This window comes from Pseudopodoces humilis, chromosome 1 (genome assembly GCF_049639895.1).
Source record: "Pseudopodoces humilis isolate 2021_Gansu_Grassland_sample_001 chromosome 1, ASM4963989v1, whole genome shotgun sequence".
Taxonomy (NCBI): domain Eukaryota; kingdom Metazoa; phylum Chordata; class Aves; order Passeriformes; family Paridae; genus Pseudopodoces; species Pseudopodoces humilis.
This window is the reverse complement of record NC_142200.1, coordinates 34,253,286-34,281,217: the sequence shown is the minus strand read 5'-3', so window position 1 is coordinate 34,281,217 and position 27,932 is coordinate 34,253,286. Positions and strand designations below refer to the sequence as shown.

Below are 27,932 nucleotides of genomic sequence, written 5' to 3'. Positions count from 1 at the left end.
ATTCCAAGGCAAAAAACAATGTATGATTGCAGTCCTGTTAGGGGAGGCATGGAAGGAGGTATGGAAACAGGCGTACAAAGAAAGCGTTCTATTAACAGATTAATACATTTTTGATACATTTCACCACTGACACATTGACATAGAAAAAAAAGATGTGAAGTCAGAAGAGAAAATCTAGGGACTTCTCCAACTACAATTAATATCCTTCTATAGCCTTCTATCAAGTACTGTATCCGTGTACACACTCCTCATTATTCAACCTGAGTGTGCACTTTATCACATTTACAACATTCCAAGACCTCCTACAATTAAAAACCACTTTCAAATATTTTTTTTTACTGGGATTTCACAGCAGTACACTTCTGAATTTAATATGCCATTTTTGAAGATAACAAGATGCTATTTTCATTGTCAAGATTTTAACACTAAAGAGAAATTGAATTAAGCATAGAAAAGAAGTTATTTCAATAGGATTTAAAAATTTAAATTTGTAAAATTACATTCCATTTACATTTTACTTAGTTCTCCCACAGGGATGCTGAAAACAGCCATAGAATTATTACATTGTTTCTTAAAGAAGCAAGAATTGTAGCAGTACCAATAAGAATGTTTATCTCTGAAGCTCCTTGCCACCCACTGGACACCTGTCAGTCTTGGCACTGGCCTTTATGTGCCCATGTAAAGAAGATTTTGCATGGCATAGCCCTCTCTTGACCAAATTAGGCTAACCTCATCTGCATTGACATCAGTGCCTACAATTTTGGAATCTCATCGACAGAAATAGCTTTATCACAGGGCCCAGCATACAAATTAAGCATCTGTATAGGGCATGCTGAACTTGTGGAAGTGATAAAAAGCTGTAGTGGAAAAATCTTAGCATATACTTTGAAGCTGTATCTAATTAAGGCAACAGTTAGCTACTCTGGGTGAACTTGTTATTTGAAGTCTGGGGTTTAGTCCGCTAGCTGTCTTCTCTGTTTGCACACAAGCTAATGATAAAACTTCACATTTTAACCAAGAATCACGACCAGTAGTTCAGTATGCATTTTTGATACCAGATCACCAGTTTTGTCTTCAAATTTAGCATCACAAATCATCCCATTACTCTGCAAGAATCCATTTCAGCTTGCTACAGGATTATCTCCAGGACTAAACTTGTGCTGTCTGCACAACAAATTAAAAATACCAAGACAATTAATTTCATTAATGTTACGTGTGTTAGGCAGTAAAGGGGAAATCTGGTATATTGAATCATAATTATCTTACTAATGTAGTGAACTAATTTTACAAAGAAACTTTTGGAAAGGAGCAGAAGGACAAAACAATTAAGCTAGATACGTAACCCCTGAAATACATTTGGAAAACGAGGTAAGAGAAAGAGAAGAGTAGCTTGTATGACTGCAGCAAAATTCCAAGCTTCTCCTAATTATGCCAGAGATGGGAGCTCACAGATCAAAAGGCGTACAGTACCATACGCCCTGTTCTCCAAGGGAAAGGAGGATCTGCTGTCAGTTAGTTATCCAAATATGATGGAAGACAGACACAAGACCTCAATATAATTACAGCCTTTCTCATTTTGACAGAATTTAAGACTCATGGAAATATAGATGATCATGCAGAACAAAAGAATAGCAGAAAACATTAAAAGCATTTTTTGCTTTAAAGTAAGTTACTGAATATGGGCGTTATTGCTCCTAAAGGGAACAGTACTGGAACTGCAAAGACTACTCCAGAACACATAGCTAAAAAAAACAGAAAGAAATGCAGCTCAGCCTGAAGTTCAAGATACCTGGGTTTTTGGAGGTGCCACAGGGAGCCAACCAGTGACACACACAACAGAACCTTGATTCCAATGCTATAAATCAGTCTACCTCCATCAAAATTTCCCGAATGTCTTCCTTATTGCTTCCTACACTTGTCCTCATGCCTCTAATCAAAATTTTCCAAACAACTCGGTCTCATTCTACTGTCCCCTCTTTTGCATCCTATTCCTTCAAATAGTGTAGAACAATAAAAGAAAGGTAGCACATACTGCAGCTTAACCCATTAGCCTGGGCGAAGTCCTATCACATAGCACACCAGAGAACTCCTTGAAATTACCAGTGAAAAACCCAACTCTCAATCTTTCATTTACTTTCCAAACTGTGAAGAGCAAAAACTTCTCAAATCCTAAACATAATAAACTCGTCTTCAACACTGAACTTTTTATTCTGCTTTGAGACACACAAGTATTTCTATTAAGTAGTTTTTATGTCTTTCAAGGAAGTTTCAGACATGTCCTTCTAGAAAGCCAATACAAACATTTTGGAAAATACGCTGCATTGAAGACTTGGCAACAAATCATTAGCGAAAACAGTCGGTTTATTATAATCCATACCTATGATGCCCTTAATATTAAACTCGCCTCAAAAAATATAAAAAAGATTACTAGCAATTCTCCTACAGCATATATTAACTGTTGTTTAATAGACCAAGAGTAAGATTCCATTCTGGTTTTTCACAGAGTTCCCAAGTCAATTTATGCACATTGGTTGTTGCTCCTATAACTAAGTCATAATCCTTTACTTAAAAAGTGCAAGGTCTGAAATGGTAATTGGCTTCACATACTGCAAAGGGCTCAAACTCTGAAGGAGGAACTAATTTTTTCAGTGGCTTCTCTAAAGCATTAATCAAAACCATCAGAACACTTCACCAGTTGCTGCCCAGAGAAGCTGTGGATGTCCCATTCCTGGAAATGCTCAAGGCCAGGTTGAATGGGGCTTTGAGCAACCTGGTCTCGCAAAAAGTGTCCCTGCCCCTGGCAGAGAGGATGGAACTAGAGGATCTGTAAGGTCCCTTCCTTCCCAAACCATGCTATGATTCTATGATAAGTATTCATCCTCAAACTCCAGCCCAGCATCAAGATCAGAGCCCAAACATCAGTTCTTCTGGGCATACAATTTAAGACTGCTAGAATTGTATTCTTTAATTTTTTTTAATCACATACAGCCTACACATAAGCATGACTCCCCAGCCTAAGCATCTCCCTCTTTGAGAAGGGGGGGGAGGAGAGGAAGAGAGCAGCAAAGGCAAATCAGGCTGCAAGATCTCACATCAAGTATTCAACAAATGAGAAGCATACAATCAATCATGATGTCCATACTAATAAGCAAGTACAAGATGGAAGCATGAGAAGTATCTTTTTCTCCAGAGTGGCATTTAACTACCTTTTAAATACATCCAATCCTTGATTCTTCTCAGACAAAGAACATAAGGTGTGGTAAAAATGTGTTTCACAACAAAAGCAAATACATTTTTAGCAACAAAGGAGACAGAGATTTCCTGTAAAACATTAATAAAATTAAAATCTCACAATGCATTCTTGTAAGGATGTTAACACGGATTGCAGAGGCAATTGAAATGCATATTTTCTAAATGCTGTGATTGTCTTTAGAGTTACATCCATAATGGAAGAATACTGTTATTTCACAGCTCTTCTGTTTTACTTCAATTGGGGAAAAAACCCAAAACAACAAAATCACAAACCAGAAAAAAATAAACCAACAAACTATGGAACTATTGGCCAGAACATACTTTACCCACATAATTTGAGAGAAATTAAAAAGTACGTTCATCTCAGAGACTTCTGCTGTTTTAATATATAAACAACATATATAACTCATAATTTCTAACTACAGAAAACAAAAATCTGTTTCAAAAACTAACAAATTTAAAATGTATCTTGAGCAATAAAGAAATAAATCTTCATATAGAGATATAAAAATACACTCAAGCATGTAAGCTGGAAACAAACACACAAATTTAAAGCAATCATTCTTAACCACCGAGTACAAACTTTGCACAGAAAATAGTACAATGCAAAAAAAATAAAATAAGGTAGTTCTGTAAACTGATACATTTTTATCCTCTTACACCTGAGACAGACTTTTCCAGGAACAACTGAGCTTGCTGTTTCTATTGTCTACAAACTCAAAACTTCAATAAAAATCTTTCAAACTGAGTTCAGAAGTAGTCTGAAGCTGCTTCCTCTAGGCACACAATGCCTACTGGGGTTGTAAGTAGGGTAGAAATCAGGTGTGGACAGGGCATTAGCCATAAAGCAATCTGTCCTTGATGATGAGAATAAGTTTTCAAGTGCACAGTTTATGCCAAAATGCCTTTGATCCTGAAAATTCAACACTGTACAAAGGTTTGAACAGGTTAGCCACAAGAGCACTGCAGAGTGCTCGAGAGCCTCCTCTATAATAACTGAACTGAGACTAAACACTGCTTAAGTTTCCTTTTTTAATAAAAATAATTGCTTGATGTCTTAAAAATCCCCAGGTATAGTGCAGTTTATCTGAAAAACTGATGCCTCTCATCCTCAGATTATGGCTTGTTTTTAGTGGTACAAGACTACTTTGACTAAGTACTGCCAGCCCACCTTAAAATGAGAGATTGCAATGCTGCAGGGGGCACAACAGCCAGGGCTGGCACTGACTGGCACCTCAGTGCATGGACATTGTTGTATCTTCTTTTCACTCCTGAATTTTGCAGAACAGGTTTCAATGTAACACTCAACACTGGAGAGGCAGAAGTATGACTAATAAGGTGCACTCCTTTCCTGGATCCAGCCTCCCCCATACCATGGGCACGTGGTACAGAAGGCTCGTTGCCCTTCAGCTCTACACCTTTCAGCTTTTCACTGAAGTATGGCTTGTCCTAAGGCAATATGTATTATTCCACCTCTTCCTGAATCCAGACATCTTGTGGAGGAGTGGGACAAGCTCATACAAATGCAAGGCTCCTGAAATGAGGAACTGGAGGGGAAAAAAATATTTTTCCAAGTAATGTTGTAAGACAAAAAACACAGCTTTGAAATCAGAATTGTAACTTCTACAACCGTTACAGAGACAGGTCTATTATTTTATTACAGAAAGTTACTGTTTAAAAAACAGCATATATCTGTGAAATGCACAGAATAAACTTTGGTCTGCAACAAGCAGTACTTTTTTGTGTTAATACTTTCCCCTTTTTTTGTAGGAAAAAAAAAGACAACGAGAATCTAAAAAATGTCTTTGAATGCAAAGTTATAAAAACTTTGAATGTAAAGTTATAAAGTCACAACAGTATCCCCCAGAAAACCACATGAAGGGACAATAAACTACCTCCCACTGGCAGATGAGATTACTGGCAATTCTCACAATATTTTCATGGTAATCACTCCATATAAAATGGAATTCTATAGGTGAAATTAAGCAAGTAGCTTAGCAACACCCAAACCCTTCCTCTCTATTAATTAAAATACATCACAAAACTCTTTGAAAGAGGAATTTAGCTTTTGTTCTCTAAACAAGTATCACAGCACTTATTTATTTTGCTTTAATTTTTCCTAGACATTTTGTACATAAAATATATTCTGACAAACTCCCCTGATGTATTACTTTGTTATTTTTTTTCTTCTAACAACTATGTGTATATCATGTACCACAGTTTGATAATCTCCCTTTAAAACTGAAAGGGTGGTGATTGCCATAACTGCCAGTATTTTTATTATTTAAAACATACACAGTGAAACATAAGAAACCAAATGACCAACTGAACAGAAAGCCTCCTTGCTACACTGTGGATAACACTCCAAGTAGGAAAGCTTAACATCAACATTACTTATTTTTGTTTGCTCTTAAGACAGAAAAAAATGGGAGGTGATGAAAGCCTGAACAAATCTTTCAGACAGAAACAATTTTCAATAAACCACATTCAGATTTGCATCATTGTCAAAGCTGGGGAAGCCCAACTCTGGCTTGTAGTGAGGCACAAGAACTTCTGAAATATGAGGAGCAAGCATTCTGCAAAGCCAGAAGAGGAATTCACCTTCTCACAGTATGTGTGAGAAGTACTGAATTCCTAAATCTATAAATGTCAACAGCATGTGTATTTTAAGGGGAAGACAACATTCAGAGACTTTTCTTTAGCTCGTGACAATTGACTACCTGCAGGTCAGAGCTAAGCGTTACCACCACCTGCTCAATCCACAAGAAACCTGGGCTCCACAGTTCACACAAACAGGAACCACAAGTGAATTCAGGGATATTCTTGCCCCCCTCAACAAGCAGACTCTTTTTTTCACCTCTGAGTTTCCATTTAGGCATGCACATGTAACAGCACACCAGTTTGGGCAAAGTTTTTTATAAGCAACTATCCAAATTCCCTATATTTATCAATCTTAAGTGCCAGATATATGAAAATCCTTCAGAGAGCAACTTGGTTTCACACTGAACACATTAGCAAGTTCTGGGCACTGAGATAATTAGATACTACAAAGTCTAGAACAGACTCTGAGCTTATGAGTATGGGAACTGCCTCCATGTATGTGCTAAATCCGTGCATGTCAAAGCCTGCTACATGTGAGCAGGAGGCTGCTCTGATTCCAAACCCCTCTCTCCCATAGAGAATACCAGGTGACTCATTTCCTTGATATGCACACGCATGATTTCAATGTAGGTAAAAGACCTTTTCTTTCCAAAATGCAGGTGGTGTCATGTCAAACTCCATCAGACCAAATCAACATCATTCATACCAGTGATGTCCCTTAAAGTGAAATCCTGCTATACAATATATCCTGCTAATAATACCTTGGCATATGTGATGTCAATACACATTTCTGAAAAAATTATGGGGAGGGTATACACACAAAAACAGTTGGGAGGGAGATAATCCTGCTTTCTAGGACACCTTTTTGTATCTATAGTCAAAACTGACAGAAGCTACCAAAAAGTATTCAACACTAAATTATTAATCACCAAATCAAGAGGAAAAAAAAGCTAAGAAATGCATAATATTAAGCATTACATAGATTTGTATCTTGAGCTTTGCAAATAGCCAAGAACTGTAATACCTCCAAAAAGGCAAATAAATTCTGTAATTATTACCAGTGAAGTATTATGACCATTACATGTGGTGGTATTAAAGGGTAATTCAGTATATATAAAGACAGCTTTATCAGTTTTGTTAAAGATTAAACTATCTTGAGTATCTTGATATAGTTGTCATTTAATCTACTCAAGTAGAACATCAATTTTTTCCCCTCACACTCCTGTCTAGATTTCTCCAACTACCAACAGCCCACAGATGAACTCATATGACACAATGAAGGCCTTCAAGACATCAAGGCTGCCAGATTCTGAAGGTGTGTGATGACTTTACATTAGGTTCTTCATTTTGCTGGCAAAAGAAGATTGTGTGCTGATGAAACTGACATCATTAATACCCACAAAAAGTTCTTCATTACAATACAGAAAAAATGTAGTCAGGAATTAACTAGTGAGGCTCTTTCCATCCCCTGGCCACCCCAAAAAGCACAGATCCTCAAAGTCTCTCAGAAATCTATCAAGGGACTGCTTTCAGGAAAAGCACCAACCCATGCCAAAAACTATCAGAATAATATAAAGGTGGTCACAATAGAATGGCTAAGATAAAAAGCTATTTTAAAAAGCACAAAACCTTTGAAAACATAATAATCACACATTAATTTCATGACACCTATCAATACTTGTAATTTAAAGGCATTAGACTTACACTTTTTCCCAAACAGAAAAACAATAACAAAAGTTAAATGTTACAGAAATACTTAGAATTTTATTTCAAGTATTAAGTTACTGAAAACATGCAAGCTTGAAATGAAAGCTAAAAAATGAGGGCCTGGATAAAAACTATGACTTCTATTACTATGAGTAAAAGCCTAGGAACTAAAAAAAGTGAATTCCAATAGCTGCAATTATTTTATCACCTATTGTATTTGAATGAAAGCAACAGGATACAAAAATAATTTTTATTTGCCATGATGCACAAAGCATTTTTAAAATTAAATTATTTAAATCATTATCATCTGCAAATATCATGAATTCATCATATTATATAACAGGTACAAAGGTTAAATTCTAAGGAAACCATTTAACTACTTTTTGTGACCTTAGAAACTCTTAGTAAGAAAAATATTCAAGTTACAACTAGAGCTGTTACGTTTGTCAGTCCAGATACAATTTCTGGAAAGCTGCCCTATAAACTTTCACTGCACAGCCATACTTATATTACAGACAACACTAACAGAGATAGTACTACCCATAAAATCAGTTACTTCACTTCTTCAAACAACAAATAACAGACACCACCAAAAAATACCAGCCTAGAAGTTCACTTCAGAAAAAAAGGTTTGTTTGTTTTCACTTACCTGCATGGCCTGAAAACAGTTTTCAGAAAGAGGAATAATACTGAAAACATCATGTAGGTCTCATCTGCAGGAAAGACCTTACATCACCAGCTTATTCAGCTTTCATTCTTCCTGCTCAATTTCTTACAACTGCACTTCCCTTGCCTATACATGAGGTGCCACAAATTCTTAAGTAACTGGCATCATTTCCAAAGACAAATCACCTAGATGGCCGGACAAAGCTGATTAAAAAGATACAGTACACCCATACCAGCTTCATTTGAATGCGTGGGAGGAACTGACAGCGGTGCCAGCACATTTATGTAATGTGGTCACTGCAGATGTTCAGATGCTTTGAGCTGTCAGCTGGATTTGGAGATACACATCACAAAGCAGACTGGCAATTTAAAGAAGAACCCTCCAGGTGGTGTTGTGCGGATTTTAACATGGCGAAACATCTTGAAAAACATGCTGGGATATCTACCGTATAGAACAGGTTTTAAAAACCTCAATGACACATTCCACCATGGGCTAATTAGAATTAATTTGTGCCCCATAGCCTCAAGAGCTGCTCTTGGAATACTTAAGACTCTTTAATGATCCTCAAGAAAGCACCTTTTCACCATAATTTGATCCATGATTCTAGGACAATTTAAACTAGCAAACCTGAAAATTCTAAATTCCAAAATTTCTCAAATTCCAAAACTTATTCACATATACCATGTTTTAATGCCTTTATTTCTGGCTGAAGTGTCTCTCTGACAGAGAAAATGAATAAATAACCTTGTCTGTCCCTTTACCACTGCCAATAGAAGCCAGAGGGCTACACTTGGGCCACCTTTGTACCCTTACAATGAATCAAAGGACAAGAGCAAAGAATGCATAGTTCTTCAACACCACTACACAGGAACGCCTATCTCAAATATGTGAAGCATCTACCATGAAAACCCTCTTCCCTGCCTATATTTTTTTTTCCTTTAAAATTATACACTCAGCTATGCCTTTTGCCTGTCCTTCCTACTAGTTTTACACATTCAGGTTTTTTTCTCCTTCGCACTGCTGTTGAAATATTTTACCTCTGTGTTTTTAATATGAAAAAGTACAGCTCACACTTCTAAATACCACGTTTGGTTGATGAATTCTAGTTGAAGTTGTGAACTTAAAAAAAAAGACAAACCAGCATTCTTAGACAAGAAAGTAGGAGATACTAAATTTATCTGCTTCGTCTTGTGAGTAAGAAGGACAAATTATTGGAGTTTTCACACACATGACGACGACTCAGCATTACCAAGAACAGACCTTACACATCTGTCCACTACCTAGTCTCATTCAAACACTGCTTGAGAACCTTAAAAACAAGCAGCTTGGCAGTCCTTCCCTCAAAATGATTACTACTAAGTTAAATAATAAGTTGATTCTTAAATACTTGAACCATACTCAGAAGGTAGGTGAACATTCATGGAAGATAAATGCAGTTGCTCATCATGCCAACAGTATTTTAATGTCTATGGAATACTAAGAAAACATTTTTTTTTTAAATCCAGAGATGCCTTCTAGTCTAAAGCAGAAGACATCATGTTGCCCTCCATAGCAATAAACATTCCTAGTAATCAGAATAACCCATGAATGCTGTTGGAGGATTAAATAAATATTGGAGAGCCAGCACAAAAAAGCTGTCATCGAAGACATGTCCTTATCTAACAGAGCAGTTTTTCACAAATAAGCCTAAACACACTGCAGTTAAAAGTGAAAGCAACACCAAAGAGGTCAGCACTAATGCCTATTGCAGTATCTGCACCAGTAATTCTGTATTACTGGTTCTGGGCCCCCATTTACATGCTCAGACTCCAAAGCATTTGCCTTCATTCTCAACCCTTTTCCACCTCAAACAGCAGCATCAAGGATTACAGATTAATCAGACCCTTCTTCCCTGAGCATGACTCCCTTTTCCCCTCTAAAGTTTAGGAGCAGAACTGCCATTTTCTATGGTACACAGAAGGGCTTATAGGAGAGCCACTGAGACAAGGAAAGGGAATTTCGGAAAGAGGAGAGATTCCAAAAACATCTAAGTGAAAGGATGCACTTCTATGTGTCTGCATAGCTGAGGCTAGAAAAGAGATGCTGAGGGAGGCAGACACTTTAGTAGTGCCTTTCAACCGGATTATACAGTACATGAAAGGTCTCTGCTTTTAGTGCAGAGAAAACTAAGTTGCTTACCTCACCTACAACCCTTGTACAATTTCTCAGCCACAGAGCAGAGGTTTAACAGTATTTTGATTTCTAATTTTATTTTAGTATTATTTTTCAGAACAGTACTGAGAAAGATTTAAAATGCAGACAACTCATGCACATTTCAGCCAAGTGTAACTAGCTAGTTCAGAAATGCAAACTGAAAAAAAAAAGTATTTAAATACATAAGGTTTAGATCTGCACACTAGAAAACTAAAGAACATCATCACTTCACTAATTATCTTTTTAACTACAAAACCATTTTATCTGCCTTGCAAACTGCAAATCTCCCATCTTTGCTTAACCCAAACATTACATTCTTGAATGCACCAAGGAATTTTCACTAATATGTTTCATTTTCCTAAGACAGAAAATATAGTACCACGGACTGATAAACAGTGAAAACCTGCAGGATACCTGGGATTGAATATAAAAAAGAAGGTATTGATAAAGTACTGCAATGATGTGATATGATATGATATGATATTAATTCCCTTTTTGCATATAACCAAGTTTTGCCAGGTCAAGGATGAAACTTGACTTTAAATTATTTCAGTTTGTTATGGGTCTAATTAACCCATATCAGAAACTTCCTCTGGATATCATTGCCCTGTTGCTTTTACCAAAACCTTTCCAATCACTAATGTGTGGACTAAGGACAAAATCACATTTTAACAGTCTCCCTTTTTAAGCTACTTCAGGACTGTACTCTATTGGTTGACTTCAACGTTGAGACAGCAGTCAAAGGAAGAGTATGTTTTCAGAAAAAAATACAGAAAATGGAACCTGTAAACAGTCTCCATCTGAAGCTGCAGTAGAATGAGGCCCATTTCCAAAACCAAGATTCTCTCTTTTCCTGTGCCCTTGCTTTTTCAAGTCACTTCAACCCTAAGTAAAAACTACCCCTCCTCCCAAATTGCTAAGCACTTTAACAACCACACTCTGAAAGATCTTGTCACACTATAGTTAGAGAACAGTTCTCACACCTGCACCAAAGTCAGCCAGCCATCCAGAAACAGGACTGCTGAAGCTGCTAGTGAATTATGTGATAGGTACACCTCAAATACAGCCCCTTTATCCCAGCTGCATGCAGGCAGCTATCCTGGATCTGTGGGAATTCGAGACAAGGCAGCAGCACAGGGGGCCCAAACTGGAGGCATAGTAACAGCACCTATGAGAAAACACCATGGACCAGACACATGTGAAGCGGTTCACATCCTTCTAAGGACCCAAGAGAGGCTTAAAAGACCACTGGAACAGCAGAGTAAAATCTGTCCCATTGCTCCAAAACTGCTGGAGGCTACTCTATGGTTTCAACAGATGAGAAAATGAATACAGAGGCACTGAAGAAGCAATTGAGAAGTAATGTTGGAAACTGTAACTCAGCAACTAAGGCCTCACTGGAGGCCTCCATTGTGTAGGTGCTGCCACACTCTGCACATAACCTTTTTTTCATTCCCTGCAGAGAATTAGTGGCACACCCATACCCCCCTGCACAGAATACTGGCTCACAAGAAGCAGGGATGAAGGCATATACCACCATTACATGACAACACACACACACACACCTAGGTGTCCATGGAAGACTTAAAAGCTCATAGCTTTCTCTTCCTGACAAGAGCCACTTCCTCCTGTTTCCCAAAGCATTGAACAGTGGAATCCCTAAAGAGCAGAGACCTGCTTAAAACCCTTTTACATATTACTCTAACAAATATTCTATGCTTTCATAATAGATCCATCTTCTTTATTTATCAAACATTTCCACTGACACTTTTAGAGTGAAGTGAAGCACCGAGCCTCATAAAGCCACCTGAAACTTTCACAGAAGGTTTTCGAGACGCAGTATCTGGGCTTAAGCCACCATGTAGGAAGACAAAGAAGGCAATGCTACAAAGCAGGCAGCAGAGGGGAGAAGATATAGTGGATGAAACCAATACGGATCAATGTGTGCATTCAACAAAACCATGTTGTTTTCACAACATGCAATCTCATGCAGGGGTAATATTCTGCTATCACACATCTCATGCAGTTATCTGATCTTCACCTTCTGCCAAGGGGAATAAACCCCAAAAGGCACTGGCAGCACAGTCTCTCATACTGCCTTTTGTCAGTCCTCAGCCTTTGCTCTCACAAGTACTACAAAGAAGATTCCAGGCATGACCTTCATGAGGTATCTTGTACAGCAAAGATGAAGAGCTACTGAGAGAGGACAGCCATGCACATCACCTTTTCCATTCTCAAGTTTCACTTCATCTGCAGAACCATCATCTGCTACTGATCCATTCTCTTCTCAAAAGCCAGCATGCATGAAATGGAAGCCAATACGTTTACCACTGCAGGTTCTTCTCTTCTATCATGATCCAGAAAATGTATCAGCCAGAACAGCCTACCTTATCTCCTGTATGCTGACAGTTCCCAGGAATGCTCTCCTGGTACTACTCTGGGCAGACAGCATATAGCATCCCAACTCACTCACTCAACGCACTACTCCTAGACCAGGGGTTGAGTTCTCCACAGGCCCCTAATGAACCCACACACAAATACCTCCACACAACTGAAAGCACTTCAGGACACAATTCAAAATAATTCTGCCAATCAACATAATCAGCGTACTGTGCGCTCCACTAAATTCAGCAGAAATGGATGGCTGAACAACTGTGCACATATGTACACAGTCAATCCAGATTTGTTTTACTTGGCAACTCAGTAACACAAAGAATAGCTATTATGGTATGACTGTCCTTGGCCTAAGACATGCTTCAGGGCAAGCTCTACAGAGTTTGAAGGCGATATCTAACAACATGTAACCTGGAAACAGGAAAACCAAAAAGACTACAAAGAAAAATCCCAACAGTTACTTGACATCATCCTGAAGCACTCCCAACTGTAAAACTAATGTGTCATTCTGACCAAAAGCTTCTAAATCCTCACTATGATAAAGGCTAGCAAACTAATAAGTAAAAATCTCTTACTTAGAAAGATCAAGTGAAAGCAACAAATATTCCCAAAATTGTTATCTTTAGGATATTATTTCGGCTTGTGACTGGATGGACACAGGACAACAATTGTAGCAAATGGTACAATGAATATATTTTTTCACTTTTCTGAATCTATTCAGCACCCACCATAGCCTTCTTCAGTTACCACATTTTTATATATATCTCTATATATTTATTTTCATGTGTATACATTTATATATACACACAGTCACTCCCACATATAAACACACACTAGCAAGCCTTTCAAGTACGACAAATAATTCTCCAAAGACAAATGACAGGACTGAGCCCCATAGTCTCACACACTTCATTTATAAACGGTAGCAACCATGGCTACTTTTCATTAAAAATATGCAGACAGTTACTTTCAGTTTCACATGAAAATAACCTTTCATTCATACATTATTTCTAAATCACTACTCATACAGAAAACCAAAAATTTTCATATTTTGAAGTCAAATAATCCAAATTATGAAATTAAATGTTTTATAGGTAAAAAAACAATACAGATTCTTCTGACTTAATGTACTTAATCATTTGTTCAAAGGTTATCAATAGTCCTCTTTTAAAATGTTCTATCTATCAAGTCAAGTCTATCTAATATCTGAAACACACAGAACCACAGACTCACCTAAATAAAGATGAAATTACAGATTTTGAAGGTGTGTGAACAATAACATAGAAAAGACACCATGCGCTTTTTCAGAAATACTAAATATATGAATACAGTGCAGTACTTAATTTGAATAACAACACGGAATTAATTAGCCCACTCCTGTTTGCTGAGAAAGTGAAACAATTCCACAGAGTTCAGCTGTTCTGGACATTCCTCCAACTGCAACAGAAACAACTTGAGTCAGTGTTGCCACACACTGGGTGGCCTCTGCTTGCATCCCAGTTCCTTCCCTTGCACCAACACTCTTCAAATCCTGCAAGAAAACCAAGGAGACAAAATGAGCAGAAAATTACTGCTACAAAAATAAGAGGGCTTTCTGCTGCTGCAGCTCAGCAAACCAGCTTTCCACAGGGTCAGAGGAGTGCAACTGTCAGCACTAGAGCAGGAGCAAAGATAGGCAGCTAAAAGCAATTACTGTGCAAGCAATACTGCTTACATTTAACGCCAAAAGCATCTTGGAACTATTAATGCAGACATTAAATAAAACTCTTACCTGAAAAAGAATTTCCATTTAAAATAATATTAGTAATAAAAACTATGGCTCCTGTCAACAATAATCATCAACCACAAAGCCTCTCCAAACACCAAGCACAGCATTACGTGTCAAGGCAGAATTAAAAAAACTGCCCTCATGTTTTTCATGACACATTAAACACAAAAGTCATTGTACTTAACTTTAACAATCTTAATTTCAGGAGTGTCAGAAACAAAAACCTTCTGTAACACATATTATTACATGAAGAAATGAGCTTAAGATGTATCTTTTAGCCTTATCAACTTTTCTCTCACCTTAACCAGACTCTTTGTCATCCACACTCAGCATAAGAGAAAAATCTGATCTCCTGACTCACAAATTGCTTCCAACACAATCATATTTTTCAGGATGTAGCTTCTTTCCCATGTTCTCATATAAATATAACAACATTAAGAATGAGAAAAAATGTCTTAAACTTCATCACTCTTAACTGTCTTTCCTATTTATTCAGTCAATCATAAATAATAGCTCCTTGTCTAATCCTCTCAAATCATCTTCACTAAAATGCTTGTGAAAATGGATTAGCCTTGTAGTGCACAGCTGATTATTTTCCTTACAGTCTATTGTATCAAAAGGTGATAGGTGGAGAATTTTAACCAAAGGCCTTTTATTAAAACAAACAAAATATCCCTTCAGGCCTCAACTGAAGATGGAAGGGCATGGCAAAAATAACATCATAGTATCGCAAGGAAAAGAAAAAACACAAGGTAACCACAGCTTCAACCATTCAACACCCTTATGGATACGAAGCCTTTCTCCTCAAAGAGCCTGAAAGTCAATACAGATCACAAAGTACAAGCCCAACACAAAACTTCAGGCATTTAATACCTGCAATTTGCTAGGTTTGGCTTCTAGTCTTCATTTATGGTAGGCTGCAAAACTCCTGCAATAATCTGAAGTGACAAAGACATAAACAGAAAGACTAGATGCAGAGCACAATCTTTTTGAAAAGAGAAGGGGAAAAAACACTGAGGGGACAAATTTTTTTAATATTTGGGACATTATGAGCTTCTCAAGGTTAAAAACTCAAGATTATTTTTTGTTTTTAATTCAGGCAATAAAGCTTAACCATTTTTTCTGTTTGTGAGCTAAATACTAAGTGTTTTATCTGAACAAAAATGTATTCAGTTTATTTTGTCCAAAAGAAAACAAGCTAAGAAAATCTTATTAAACATAAAATCAGTGGAAAGTGCAGAAATTCCTATTATCACCATGCTAAAAAAATGTAGCTCAGACTTCGCAACAGAAGAAACACAACAATGTCAGAACTCCATAACAAATGTACAGTCTAGATCTCATCATAAACAAGAGCATCAAAAAACCCTGACCTTTACTATCCATATATTTACTATTTATATATCTATACATACATTTATTATTTAGCAGTTTCACACTGTGTTTGCAGCTATAAAAAACTACAGATTTTTTTTGCCCAATACCAGAAGTTCAATTATTGCAGATGAGGTCTAAAATTCCACAGGTAACAATCAAGGAAATTTAAATGTTCCAGGCTTTTTGAAAACTAGTTACAGGAATTTACCATTGCAAAAGAGAAGACAAGGCACTACTGATAAGACACACACCCCTGCCACACATACACATTTCAGATTACTGTGGCACCCGAACTTTACTGGAAAGTTTAAGAAAATGGAAGTGCAAGTTCATGCCTGACTAAACATGAAACCTCCTCCTCAGCATGCCATTAACTGCAGCATCAATATATGGGGTGTATTAGCTAAAAATACAAAGTAAGAAATAATACAGGTCAGTGCCATTCCTGCCATGACAGCTACGGTTCCTCCACCACCAGACTGTTATTCCAAGTATTTTTTGTGAGAGTGTTAACTTTTTCTGACCTCGATATAACCGAGTCCCTCAGGAAATTACTTGCTTGCCATCATTCCATCACCATATGTACCTCCATTCTTAAGACAACTAAGAACCATCACGCAATGAAACTTCACACAAAGTTTCTAAATCCTTTCTGTTCCAAGGCTGATCCACCTACTGATGTCTTGGAGTTCCCACTGTAACTTTTTCCCTCACAGCTTTGGAATAGGTTTCTGTATATTTTCCTTTGGTATTCTTTATCCTGTGGGATAGAATTGACCCCTTGCCCTAAAGGGGGCAACAGGCTGCATTTCACATGTATTAAATATCCAGTTTTATTAGAGTAGCCTCCAGCTACGTCTGTCATGGGGGGAAAAACAGGAAAAAATCCCTATGACTGGTAAAGGAAATAGTGCCTTTCTTTCCACATGTCTCATCTGGCAGAAAGGAGAGGAAGAAATAGTAAAATTGTCTACTAAAATAGACCTTTCTTTATTATTCTCATTGCTGCATATTCTTTCTGATGCTCACACACGCAGAGGAGGAAGGCCTGCTGTAAATCTTGGCTCTTTCACAACTTAGCTATAAGCTGAGAAAAGAATTCACCCTCTAACTTGTGATAAAAAGCAGACTCCAGGAATCTCTAATTATAATTATTGTGGGAGTGTGGTCAGGAAGATAATAAATCAGATTGCCATATCAAAGGTGTACAAAGAGGGGGGAAGTGGGAGGAAAACAGGAGTCAGGCTGCTGTAACAGAAGTAAAAAATTCTCAGGATATGGAAGGGAAGAGGGCAGGGAAGGCAAGATAACAGCCACAAATTTATTTTCAACCAGAAAGAAAACAAAATATTTGGCTAGAAATTCACTACAATACAGCCAGAATGCAAACATACAAATAAACAACTCTCCAACTAACCCCTAAATCTAGTTTCCCAGAACTGCATTTTTATAATAAGATATTTTGTCTTTGGCAGGCTGCCTTGTTGGATTACACAGGGTGCTTATTTACACTGCAGTTACTTGTTAATGACATAATCAGAACAAACTGAAGAAAACTTCAAATGTGATGAAACTCAAACTCTTTCAAGGTTTCCTGTGAGGATTCTGTGCATAACTCTGAAGGAGAACTTGAGAGGTCTGTTCAATTCCTGGTCCCAGACACATGCTTCTTGCGAGACCGTACACCCTTGTGCATATGCCCACACCATGTATTTGTGTTTGCTTATATAAGACTTTTCTCAAGCAGAAATGAACATTTCATTCAGTGGTGAATGCACACAAAAGATTATTTGTATTAAATGCTTTATGTAGTATGAGTACCTAGATTAAGATTCAAATTTTTTGCATGTCCATCTTCACGTCTTCATTTACAAAGAAAAGACATTCTAACAGAACACACTACATTCCTTCAATCGTAAGATAAATGAATTTGTATCTTAGACACACAATTGTATAAAATTACATGTGGAAAATATTGACATGTTAACAAAAATTTACACAGTAAAGGACAACCAAGCTACTCTGGTTTCACATTTCTGGGAGAAACAAAAAAACAAAACAAAAAAAAAGGCAAACCACCAAACTAATTTGAGCTGTCAAATTACTCATTATGCCCATGCAGGTGCAGTGAACGAAAGTGAATACAACAGGTTTAGTCCAAACCAAAAGGTGTTTCATATATGTGAGCCATAACCTGGCATGACTTGAAAATGCAGTCAAGTAATCTGAGATCTTCAGTGCAAGAACATTACTGAGTAGATGTAGAAATCTAATTTTAGCAGAAAAACAGTAAAGTTGCAGATATCGAGTGATGAGGGAAACATAAGAAAACAAGAAGCCAATGGTTAATGACATGATAGAGAACTGTTCTAACAAATCACTATTCTATTACCAGAATTTTTTTCCACTGCAGACTTTTCAGAAAGTAGAAGAACTGAAGAAATAAAGATTCACAATGCAGATGTTCTCAGCATTGTTTTCTATATGCCAAAACTGTAGAACATACATGTTAGAAAACTTACATTATTTTTATGATATGTAATTAACTCAAAACTGAGCTTATTGACTCGGAATTAACCAAGTTTGGACACTACTGCTTTTCTCAAGCAACCTATAGAAACAGACTTACCTAGCAAAGAGGGTTTTTCAGGAAAGCTGCTGAAACAGACATCCCACAGAAAACACTCTGAATTCCAACAACCTGTATTTGCATGCTATTACTATATAATTAGTTCATATAGAATACTGAGTATTCATATACTAATGCTGACTTCTTGTTAAATTGTTTTAGGGTTAAAATTCAGTATTTCCCAACTTGGGCTCATAGCTATAACCTTTCTTTTCAAATCAATTTCTCTTTAAAAATAGCATCTAAAAATTGAGGTTCATACAAAGCACAAAACAGTCTGCACAAAGAAGAATTTACTTTTGATGATTTCAGACAATCTAATTAATGGGGACTTTAAACTATTATTCTGTTTGGATCTCACATAGACAATTACAGGCCATGAAATAAGCTGCTATGACCTTTTTGTTGAATGAAGTACCAACGTTTGCTTTACACAAGAACATATGAAAAAGTTACTTGGTCATAAAACTCAGGACATTTTAAAAATGAACTGCCACATAAAATTACCGTAGTGTATGAAAGCCTCAATCAGAACTAGTCTGTGCTGTACATAGTCAGCGTCAGTCTCTCCCTCTCATATGAATAGATGCAATCTCAGCAACCAGACACAATAAATACAAGATGAAGGGAATGGCAAGCATAGCAGCAACACAGAATTAATTCCAGAGGCTAGGAATCACAACATGAAAATTATTTCATTATTTTAACTCATTAATTATTTATGCAGTAGAGATACAGGAAATGGCACGAGAAATCTAATGAAAGAGCCAGCAATTGAGAAGCACTGATGAAGAGGATTAGAAAGGTACAGAAGAAAAGTTATGAAAAATGGTGGATAAGAAAATAAAGTGGTTTAGGGCAAGGTTTTGCATTCAGCAGTAGGGCCACTGTAAGGCATTTCTTCTACTTCTCCAGTGCTTGTTACTCCTGGTCTAACATTTCAGTGAGCTGCTTCCTCCTCACTAACACTCACAGTCATTTATGAAACTGTACTATGAGTCAGCCAAGGCTGAAAAATAACCTGATAAAAAAAAAAAAAAAAAAAAAGAAAAAAAAAAAAAAAAAAGAAGAAGTTGACACAACTAAGAGGAAGACGCAGGAGTAGAAACGAGCAGCTGCAAAGGAAAAATAGGTCATGCCAACACTTCTCTCAGCAAAAGGTGCAACCATGGGATTAAAGAACAATGTCTACGTCCAGACCATATAAATACACCTCTCAACTGCATCTTTTAGCTTACCACACTACGTGCAGACCTAAACATGTTTGGAGCACATCAGGTGACAGTAACAAGAAGAAACACACAGCAAAAGGTGGCCTAAGCACTTTGCTAATGTTGGGGAAGAGGAAGTATACACCTTTCACTGAAGAATCAATTGATGCAGTATATTTCCGGTTGCTCATAAAGACTTTTCTCCCCACTTCATCCCCCATGTCAAATCTACGATTCCATATACGTGATTGAGAACAATCTATTCTTCAGGTATGAGAGTTGCCAAGTCTGACACTACATTGCATGAAATGGAGATGCAATGAAGAAGGATCATGAACCAGACTATCAAATACCAGGTAGCAGGACATAGTACTGCCTGGCACACAGCAGTACTTGGTACTTCAGGTGGAGACAATGCCTACATTTCTGAAATTCAAACGGAGTCTTCATATTTGCTCCATTCCCTCTACAAACAATTTCATCATTAGGAGATATCTTTCCTTATCATCATCAATTTCAATAATTCAAAGCTAGAAAGCTAAAGCTAGATCTTTCCTCTTATTCAGATACTGCTACCACTGATATCATTTTTGGAGGAACTGAAGAGACTTCAGAACCAGTTACCAAGTAGAGAGATGGAAATCAGTCAAAAATAGCAGGTTAGGCCAAAGTTTTCTTACTTATTTGTGATAAGTTTATGTCAATTCAACATGGGGTGAGGAGGAGTGCAATGCAGGACAATCTAAAAGTAGCTCGCAGCTATGCTTGTGGTTTTCATTATAAAACCTTATTCATAAAAACACGGACTAAGAATTTTCATGCTAAGTAAGTACAGTTCTAGAAACTTTTTTACTGATATTAACAACCCAAGTTAAAAAGCTCAGCTTTAATTTGAAAAACAGAATTTTGTAATATATGGAATGAACACCCTGAATGTAAGATCCAAGGTACTAGTTAACATTCACCTGATCTCACAGTGAACCTAAATTCAAATCTCATCAATGTGAAATGTCCTGATAATTTCAACATTTACACATTCAAATAACCTTAACAATAGCACTTTAAATTATTTCCTATTTAAAGATGATTATTAATTGAAACATTTGTATATACCCTTACAACAGCAGCTTTTCACCTGATTGGACTTGAACAATAAATATCACAAATAACCTTTAGATGCTGCCTTTATTATTTTTGTTGTAAAAATTTCAAAATTAATGAAAATTAAGACTATAGGGAAATAACTCATACATAAAAGAAAATTACAAGGAAAAAGGAATAAGCCTTTCTCTACATTTACTGGGTATGGTAAAAGGTGTAAATCACCACAAGGAAGACTTAATTTCAGTATTACAAATTCTTTTATGACAAGAACAGTTAAGCACTATTAAGAACAGTTGACTAGTGAGATTGCACAATTTCTATTATTTAAAGCTTTTATGACTTTCAAAAGCCTAATGGCACCATCTTTTCCTCTAAATTAGTTCTGACAAACTTCAATAAGCCTGTTTTATTCAAAGTGATGGCAGGAAGCTACCAAGTTTCCTGCTTGTGTTAGTTTTCTGCTGTTTTAGTGACCTGAATGAACAAACACCTGACAAGCATCAGAGATGGCACAGAGGAAGCAGCAATAACACATACCAAATGACAGGGCTTTTAACCTTCAGCAACAATGAGTTATGTCAACTCACTTCATCTCATAAGACTATATCTTAAAATATAGCTTAAGCAAACAGATTAGACAAACATCTGCCAATAATGCTGTAAATACAATTTATCCTTCCTGGAGCTGAGAGGAGTAGATCAGAATCCTTGAGGTCATTTCCAATACCACTTTATCTAAGCTTTAAAAAAGCAACATACAGCCCATTTTGAACCCATGCAGAAAAACTTCAACAAAAATGAATTTCTACTGAATAAATTAAGAGATATATATTTGCCTGCTTAGGATTGTCCAATTAAATGGTATGTATAAAATAGTGTGCATTTATCTCATGTATGTTTCCTATGCAAAATACCTTCTTGCTGGAAGGATAAGCCTAAAACTTGATTCTTATGATTCAATCATGTCACTTTTAATCTCTAAGTGGGAATGCAATTTTCAAGAAAATCTGCTAAATGCATATTAGTTGTAAAATGCTGGCTGTACATACCAGCTCCTTGAGTACACATCTCCAGTGTTACTCCTATTGCTCAAAGCTAGCTGGAGCAGAAGACTGAAAATGACAAACTGCTAAGAGTTCAGCTCTCTTTGGACTGAATGAAACTGGAACATCTTACAAGAGCCTTGTAAGGTGAAGTTAAGTTCAGGAGTTACACAGAATCACTAATCTCACTGGTGATGCTTCTTAGTTCATCATTTATACCAACCTGTGACTGCAGGTCTGGTAGACCTATTCACATCCTATTGTTTGCAGAAGACTTCAGGGAAAGGGGAAAAAATGGTAAAGCTGTACTCTAATCAGATGTCTGGTAACAGCAAAGGCTTCCCCACTTAAATATCCTAATTCCTTTTAATTAATGCATAAAATTTGTTACTTGTTGGCTTATGCAGACAAAATACTACTTGGTCAAGCACACATAGTTTCCCTTTTTACAAGTTATTCAAGCACCTCTTCTTGGACCTCACCAATACATCTACAGCATATTGGTCAGAACAAGGAACCCATTGAGAAGCTTGAAACTTAAGAGAAAAAAAACACTTTAAATGTCAATACCAGATCTAATTTGGTAAGCTTGTATACACTTCATGCATCACCTGTTCTGGAGATCATACAGAAAGGAATACAGTTCATCACCTTGACCATTTTGCCTATTCCTTTCCAGAAAACCACAAATGCTTCAAACAAGGGAGCCTCCTCTTATCCACACAGAACAAAGCATGCCACACTAGATTGAACTTTCAAGACGACTTATACATATGGAAAAGTCACCACTACTAAGTACAGCTCAGAACAAGCTGTACAAATGGGAAAGACCCTAACCTCGTTGCTACATGGAAAATTAATTTGCCATAAAACCAAAGTTTTTGTCAATTATTACATTTATACTCAGGGCAGGAAGAATGATCAACATATGTTCATCGTCATTTGCTTGCTAATAATTATTTCCACATACATTCAAGCTCCTGGTCATTAACACAATATTTTGTTGATTTTTCCTGTCCAAACATACATGTGCCTAATGCTCACACACACACAGAGCTCCACTGCTACCAAAAGGGGACAAAGCCAAAAGCAACTGGCAGCTCTGTACTTTCTACAAAGATGTATGTGTAGCACAGCAAGTAATGAAAAAAAGAAAAGCAGAATAACTTAATAAGACACACTAAAAATGTACAGAACAAAAAATTACCATTACACATGCAAAGACAACATCTTTTGTAAGGACAACATACTTCACAGACCCTAAATAGACCTTTCAATCTTGACATAGGAAATCCCTCGAAGCCAAAACGGGCTGCTCCTCATGAAAACATATGCTTTCCACCATAACTCCAGATTTTCTCCAGAGACTTCCGCCAGAATATAATTTTATCACTGGGTGCTGGGAAACCATACTAACGCACATCCAGAAATTTAGGGCAGTGTTCACAAGAAAAACCTGCCTTTTGTCCTGATAGTTATAATGACCTTTTTCACAGTATTTCCAACACGATCAGATGAAACAAAATACAGTACAGTTCACATTGTGACTGATGTAATATGGGCTGGGAACAATACCGTGGAAACGAAAAAGCCAAGGATCTTTGTCTCCTTCTAGACAAACTGCCAAGCCTCAATAGTTGGAGGGAGAAAAATCAGAGCATCCCAAATAAAACACTGCAGTGCATGTTCACCATTTCAGTAAAGTAGCTGCAGCTTTTGGCAACCCCATAGGAAATCTGGACACTTCAAAGAAAGCCCAAGCTAATAAAAGAGCTAAAAAACAGTCCTAGCTTAAAACACAACAGAAACAACCCACTGTCTAGGGAAATAAACCCCACGGAGTTCACCGCTCAATTCGCAAGCGATGCTAAATAGCTAACCTCGGCAATAATTAGTCATAAAAATATTAAATGCTGCATTTTTTCGCGACGGCCGCGGGTACTCGGGGGCAGGCGGACAAGGGCGGCGGGCCCAGCGGCAGTGCCTACCTGCGAGAGCTGCCGGGGGTTGGGGCAGCCGAAGAGCGCGGAGCTGGAGCTGAAGCTGATGGCCCCTCTGCGGCTGAGGACGTGCTGCGGCACCGGCCTGTCCAGCGGCAGCACGGGCAGCTGGTAACATACTTCCATTGACGAAGCCTCCGTGCGCCGGCCCGCCGCGGGGCAGCGGCCTCGCCCGCCGCACCTGCCCGCGCAGGGCTCACCGCAGCGGGGAAGGACCGGCGGCAAAGCCCCGCGGGGGCCCGGCGCCTCCTCCCCGCCCCCGCGCCCCCCGGGGGGCCCGGCCGGGCCGCGCCGGCCCCCCCCCTTTGGTGCTCCCCCGCCGCCAAAGCCCGGCGGGAGCCGCCGGCGGGAGCGAGGGGGAGGCGGCGGAGCGGGACGGCTCTGTCAGCGCCCGGGGCAGCGAATCCCGGCCCGCAGCCCGCGGCCGCCGCCGCTCCCTCCCTTAGGCGCGCTGCCGCCGGCGGGAGCCGCTGTCAGCCCCGCTGCCCGGCGCCGCGCATGGAGGGCCGGGGGCCGCGCTGGGGGAGACACGCGCCGCGCTCGCCCCTATTGTCCGGCACAGCCGGGAGCGGGAGGAGGAGGAGGAGGCGCCGCTCTGCCGAGGGGAAGGGGCCGGGCCGTCAGAGAGGGGACCCGGGGAGGAGGGGGGGGAGGAGGAGGAGGAGGAGGAGGAGGACGGAGAGAAGGAGGAGGAGGAGGAGGGATGGCGCCTCCGCCCCGCCCGCGCGCGGCGGCCCGGCTGGAGGAGCAGGCACGAGCCCGGCGGACCGTGCGTGGGTCGCGCGGCTGGCGACACGCGCAGAGCGGCGTCATAACGTCACCGCTGCCCACACTCGCCCCGTCCGCGCGCACCAGGCAGGGGCGGCTCGGCGGGCCCCGCACGCCGCGCGCATGCGCCCTGCCCCCTCCCCCTCGCGCCTTCGCAGGGGCGGGGGGCGGCACCGCCCTCCTTCTCTCCCTGCTCTGCTTTCAGTCGCAGAATCACGGAACAGACTGGGCTGAGAAAGGGCTGGGAGGTCATCGAGTCCTCAGCCGGGAGGTCATCGAGTCCAGCCTGTGAGCGAACACCACCATGTCAGCTAGACCACGGCACGAAGTGCCACGTCCAGTCTTTCCTTAAACACTTCCAAGGACGGTGACTTCACCGCTTCCCTGATCAGCCCATTCCAGTATCGAGTCGCCCTTTCTGTGAAGAATTTTTTCCTAATGTCCAGCCTGAACCACCTATGATGTAGCTATGTCCTCTCATCCTGTCGCTGGTTGTCCGGGAGGAGAGACCGAGGCTCACTCGGCTACAACTTCATTGGAGGGAGCTGTTGAGAGCTATAATGTCACCTCCGAGCCTCCTTCTCTCCCAGGCGACTAAACATCCCCAGGTCTGTCAGCTGCTCCTTCTAAGATTTCTGCTCCAGACTCTTCAGCCATTCCATTCCCCCTCTCTGGACTTGCTCCAGTACCCCAGTATCCTTCCTGAATTGACGGGCCCAAAACTGGATGCAGAATCCAAGATGTGGCAGTGCTTGGGTGAGACCCAAGGGGTCCTGGAACCCCTGGGCCAGAAAGGTGGTAAGTGGAGGTTTGACTTAGTACCCCCGTGTCATGTCATCTCCAAGGGATGAGGTTGTGTCAGGAGAGGCTTAGGTCAGATATTGGGAAAAGATTCTTGACCCAAGTAATGCTTGGGCACTGGAACAGGCTCCCAGGCAAGTGATCACAGCAGCAGCCTGACAGTTCAAGAAGTGTTTTGGCAATGCTCTCAGCCGTGTGGTGACTCTTGGGGATGGTCCTGCTGTGAAGGAACAGGAGTTGGACTATGATGCTTCCAGCTCAGGATATTGTGTGTCCATCTGCCCTCAGTTCCTCATTCCTCGTCCTCACAGGCTGTGCCCTGACACTGTGGGAGCAGCACTGAAGGCGCTGTGGTGTCACCAGGGCCAGATTTGGTTTCTCTGGCTGCTCCTGCAGGAGGCTGGGCGGTCAGTACAGCCTGGCCTTGAACACCTAACCTGGGCAGCTTCCTTAAAATAAAATATGGAAAGATAGTTTTGTTCCCAAATGCATCATCCATCAAATGCAATACACTGGGGAGTTTGTATATGCATTTGAACCCTTGTGGTTCATTTTTAGAGTGGGGAGAGGTGGGATTTTTTGCAAGACAAAGAGGTAAAACCATGTAATTTTTGTTAACATAAAAAATTAAGTTCCTGCAAACCACACAATTCCAATAATTGCACTTTAAGGGAGAAAAGGAATAATTTGTGACGTTATTTACTAGTCAATAGCTATGTACATCACATTAGCTGGGACAGCTAGAAAGAAACTTTGTTTTTTGGGTTTTTTTTTTCCTTAGGACTAAGCTTCCCTTCATCTGTCTGCAACTGTTGGGTTTGTTGGGGTTTTTTTTCCATTCTTTCATCTTTTTTATTTCTCCATCATAAAAAAAAAACCCTAAATATAGCATGATAGGCAAGGGAACATTTCTGTTCTTTGAATAATATATGAAATGCCTGTACCCAATTAAAAATCAGATTTTGCAAAATGATTCATATGATTTAATTTTGCATAATACATTGTTCTTCTCAGTGTTTGCTTACTGGCAGAAAGGTTTAGATTTCACATGATAGTGGTTATTTATAGGCAGTGACACAGCTTTGGAGGAACCCATTTGGGAAAAATAGGTGGTTTGTATGGAGGATTTTCATCTGTTTGAACTAGTTCTAGAAGCAAGTAGTTTCATAGATGTGGACTGATGGCCATTTCACCTTGAGCTGTGAAGTTAACAAATGCACCTCCTTCTTTTGCAGAACTGTAGTCCCACCTTGTCTCATTGATAGCCAAAAGAACATATGGACACGTGAGGAGGACCCTGGATCAACTGCTGTGTTTTAAGAGCTTTTTTCAGCTGTTTTCCCCCTTTTTTTAAAGATAAGAATCTCACAAGCATTCTCAGTATGATTTTATAATGCATGCATGCAGTAATTCAAGATACAATAAGCACATGGTAGTTTAAAGTAAAATAACACACTCAGCTTTTTTTCCCCCAGTAATTAAGACATGTCAGGTTTGCTCTGCATTCTTTGACAGTTTATTCATATTTGGCCTGCTTACATTAAATCAGCAGCGCTTTTGAGTTACTGATAGAACTCCACCAGCTTCACTGGTGTCACGTTTTCCTTCTCCCAGTAATTTTTCAAAATTACTTTTTGTTCTTTTCTACTAATAATGAATTGGTTTTCTGTATTTGAGTAGGATGAATTTTTATTCTAGTCAATCTGAAATTCAATTCATCAAAAATATGTCATGTTTTTTAGGGGAAAAAAAGTTTATTCTTACTTTCACAATATAAGCAGTGTGTATTTCCATCATATATAGTCAAACCTTAAGTGAAGATTATTAATAGTGTGGTTTATAGTTCCTATCAGCTCTGCATACTTTCCATCTGATTATTTGAAATTTGTTCTTTAGGAACACTTTAATTTTCAGTCTGAGACAGTATAGTCTTAAATAACCAGTGTTGTCCCTCGGATCACCTTTGATCTTTAATTCATGTTTCATAAACACCTTTAAGGAAACTGAAATACATTATTATGAAGTAAGCATAGGTTTTCCAGGCAGTGACTGTTTCCATAAGTGTAATGTTCTCAGAACAAAAATTGCTATTTTTTAATATATACAGACTTTATTAATATTAGCCTGATGTTGATTTCTTGAGTGAATTTACAATGAAGACCCACAGAGAATCATAGAATGGTTTGGGTTGGAGGAGACCCTAAGTATCATCTAGTTCCAACCCCCAATCTTACCTCAGGATGACAAAGCCTTAAAATTATGGAGTAAGTCACATATTTTCAGCCTAAATACGTTTGTTGCAAAAAGAACACATATTCTGTGACTTACATCCTGCCAATTCTGTTGTCTTCACTTGCCACACACTAAGAGCTTGTAGAAAAGGAAAGAGGGTTTTATTGATATATATGTCATATACC

The 27,932-nt window shown here is 39.0% G+C and overlaps 1 protein-coding gene across 2 annotated transcripts in view; it reads right to left on the bottom strand.

Annotated features, from left to right (window-relative positions):
* Positions 1-24,121, bottom strand: part of PDE7A (phosphodiesterase 7A) — a 76,276-nt gene extending 52,155 nt beyond the window's left edge. Inside the window, exon 1 of one of the 2 annotated variants that reach the window (XM_005517121.3) lies at positions 23,935-24,121. In XM_005517121.3, coding sequence (XP_005517178.1) covers positions 23,935-24,072 — 138 coding nt within the window. In that variant the 5' untranslated portion in view covers positions 24,073-24,121. The remainder of the gene's footprint in view (positions 1-23,934) is intronic. The other variant, XM_014256771.2, reaches the window with a different exon arrangement.
* Between the last annotated feature and the right edge of the window lie 3,811 nt (positions 24,122-27,932).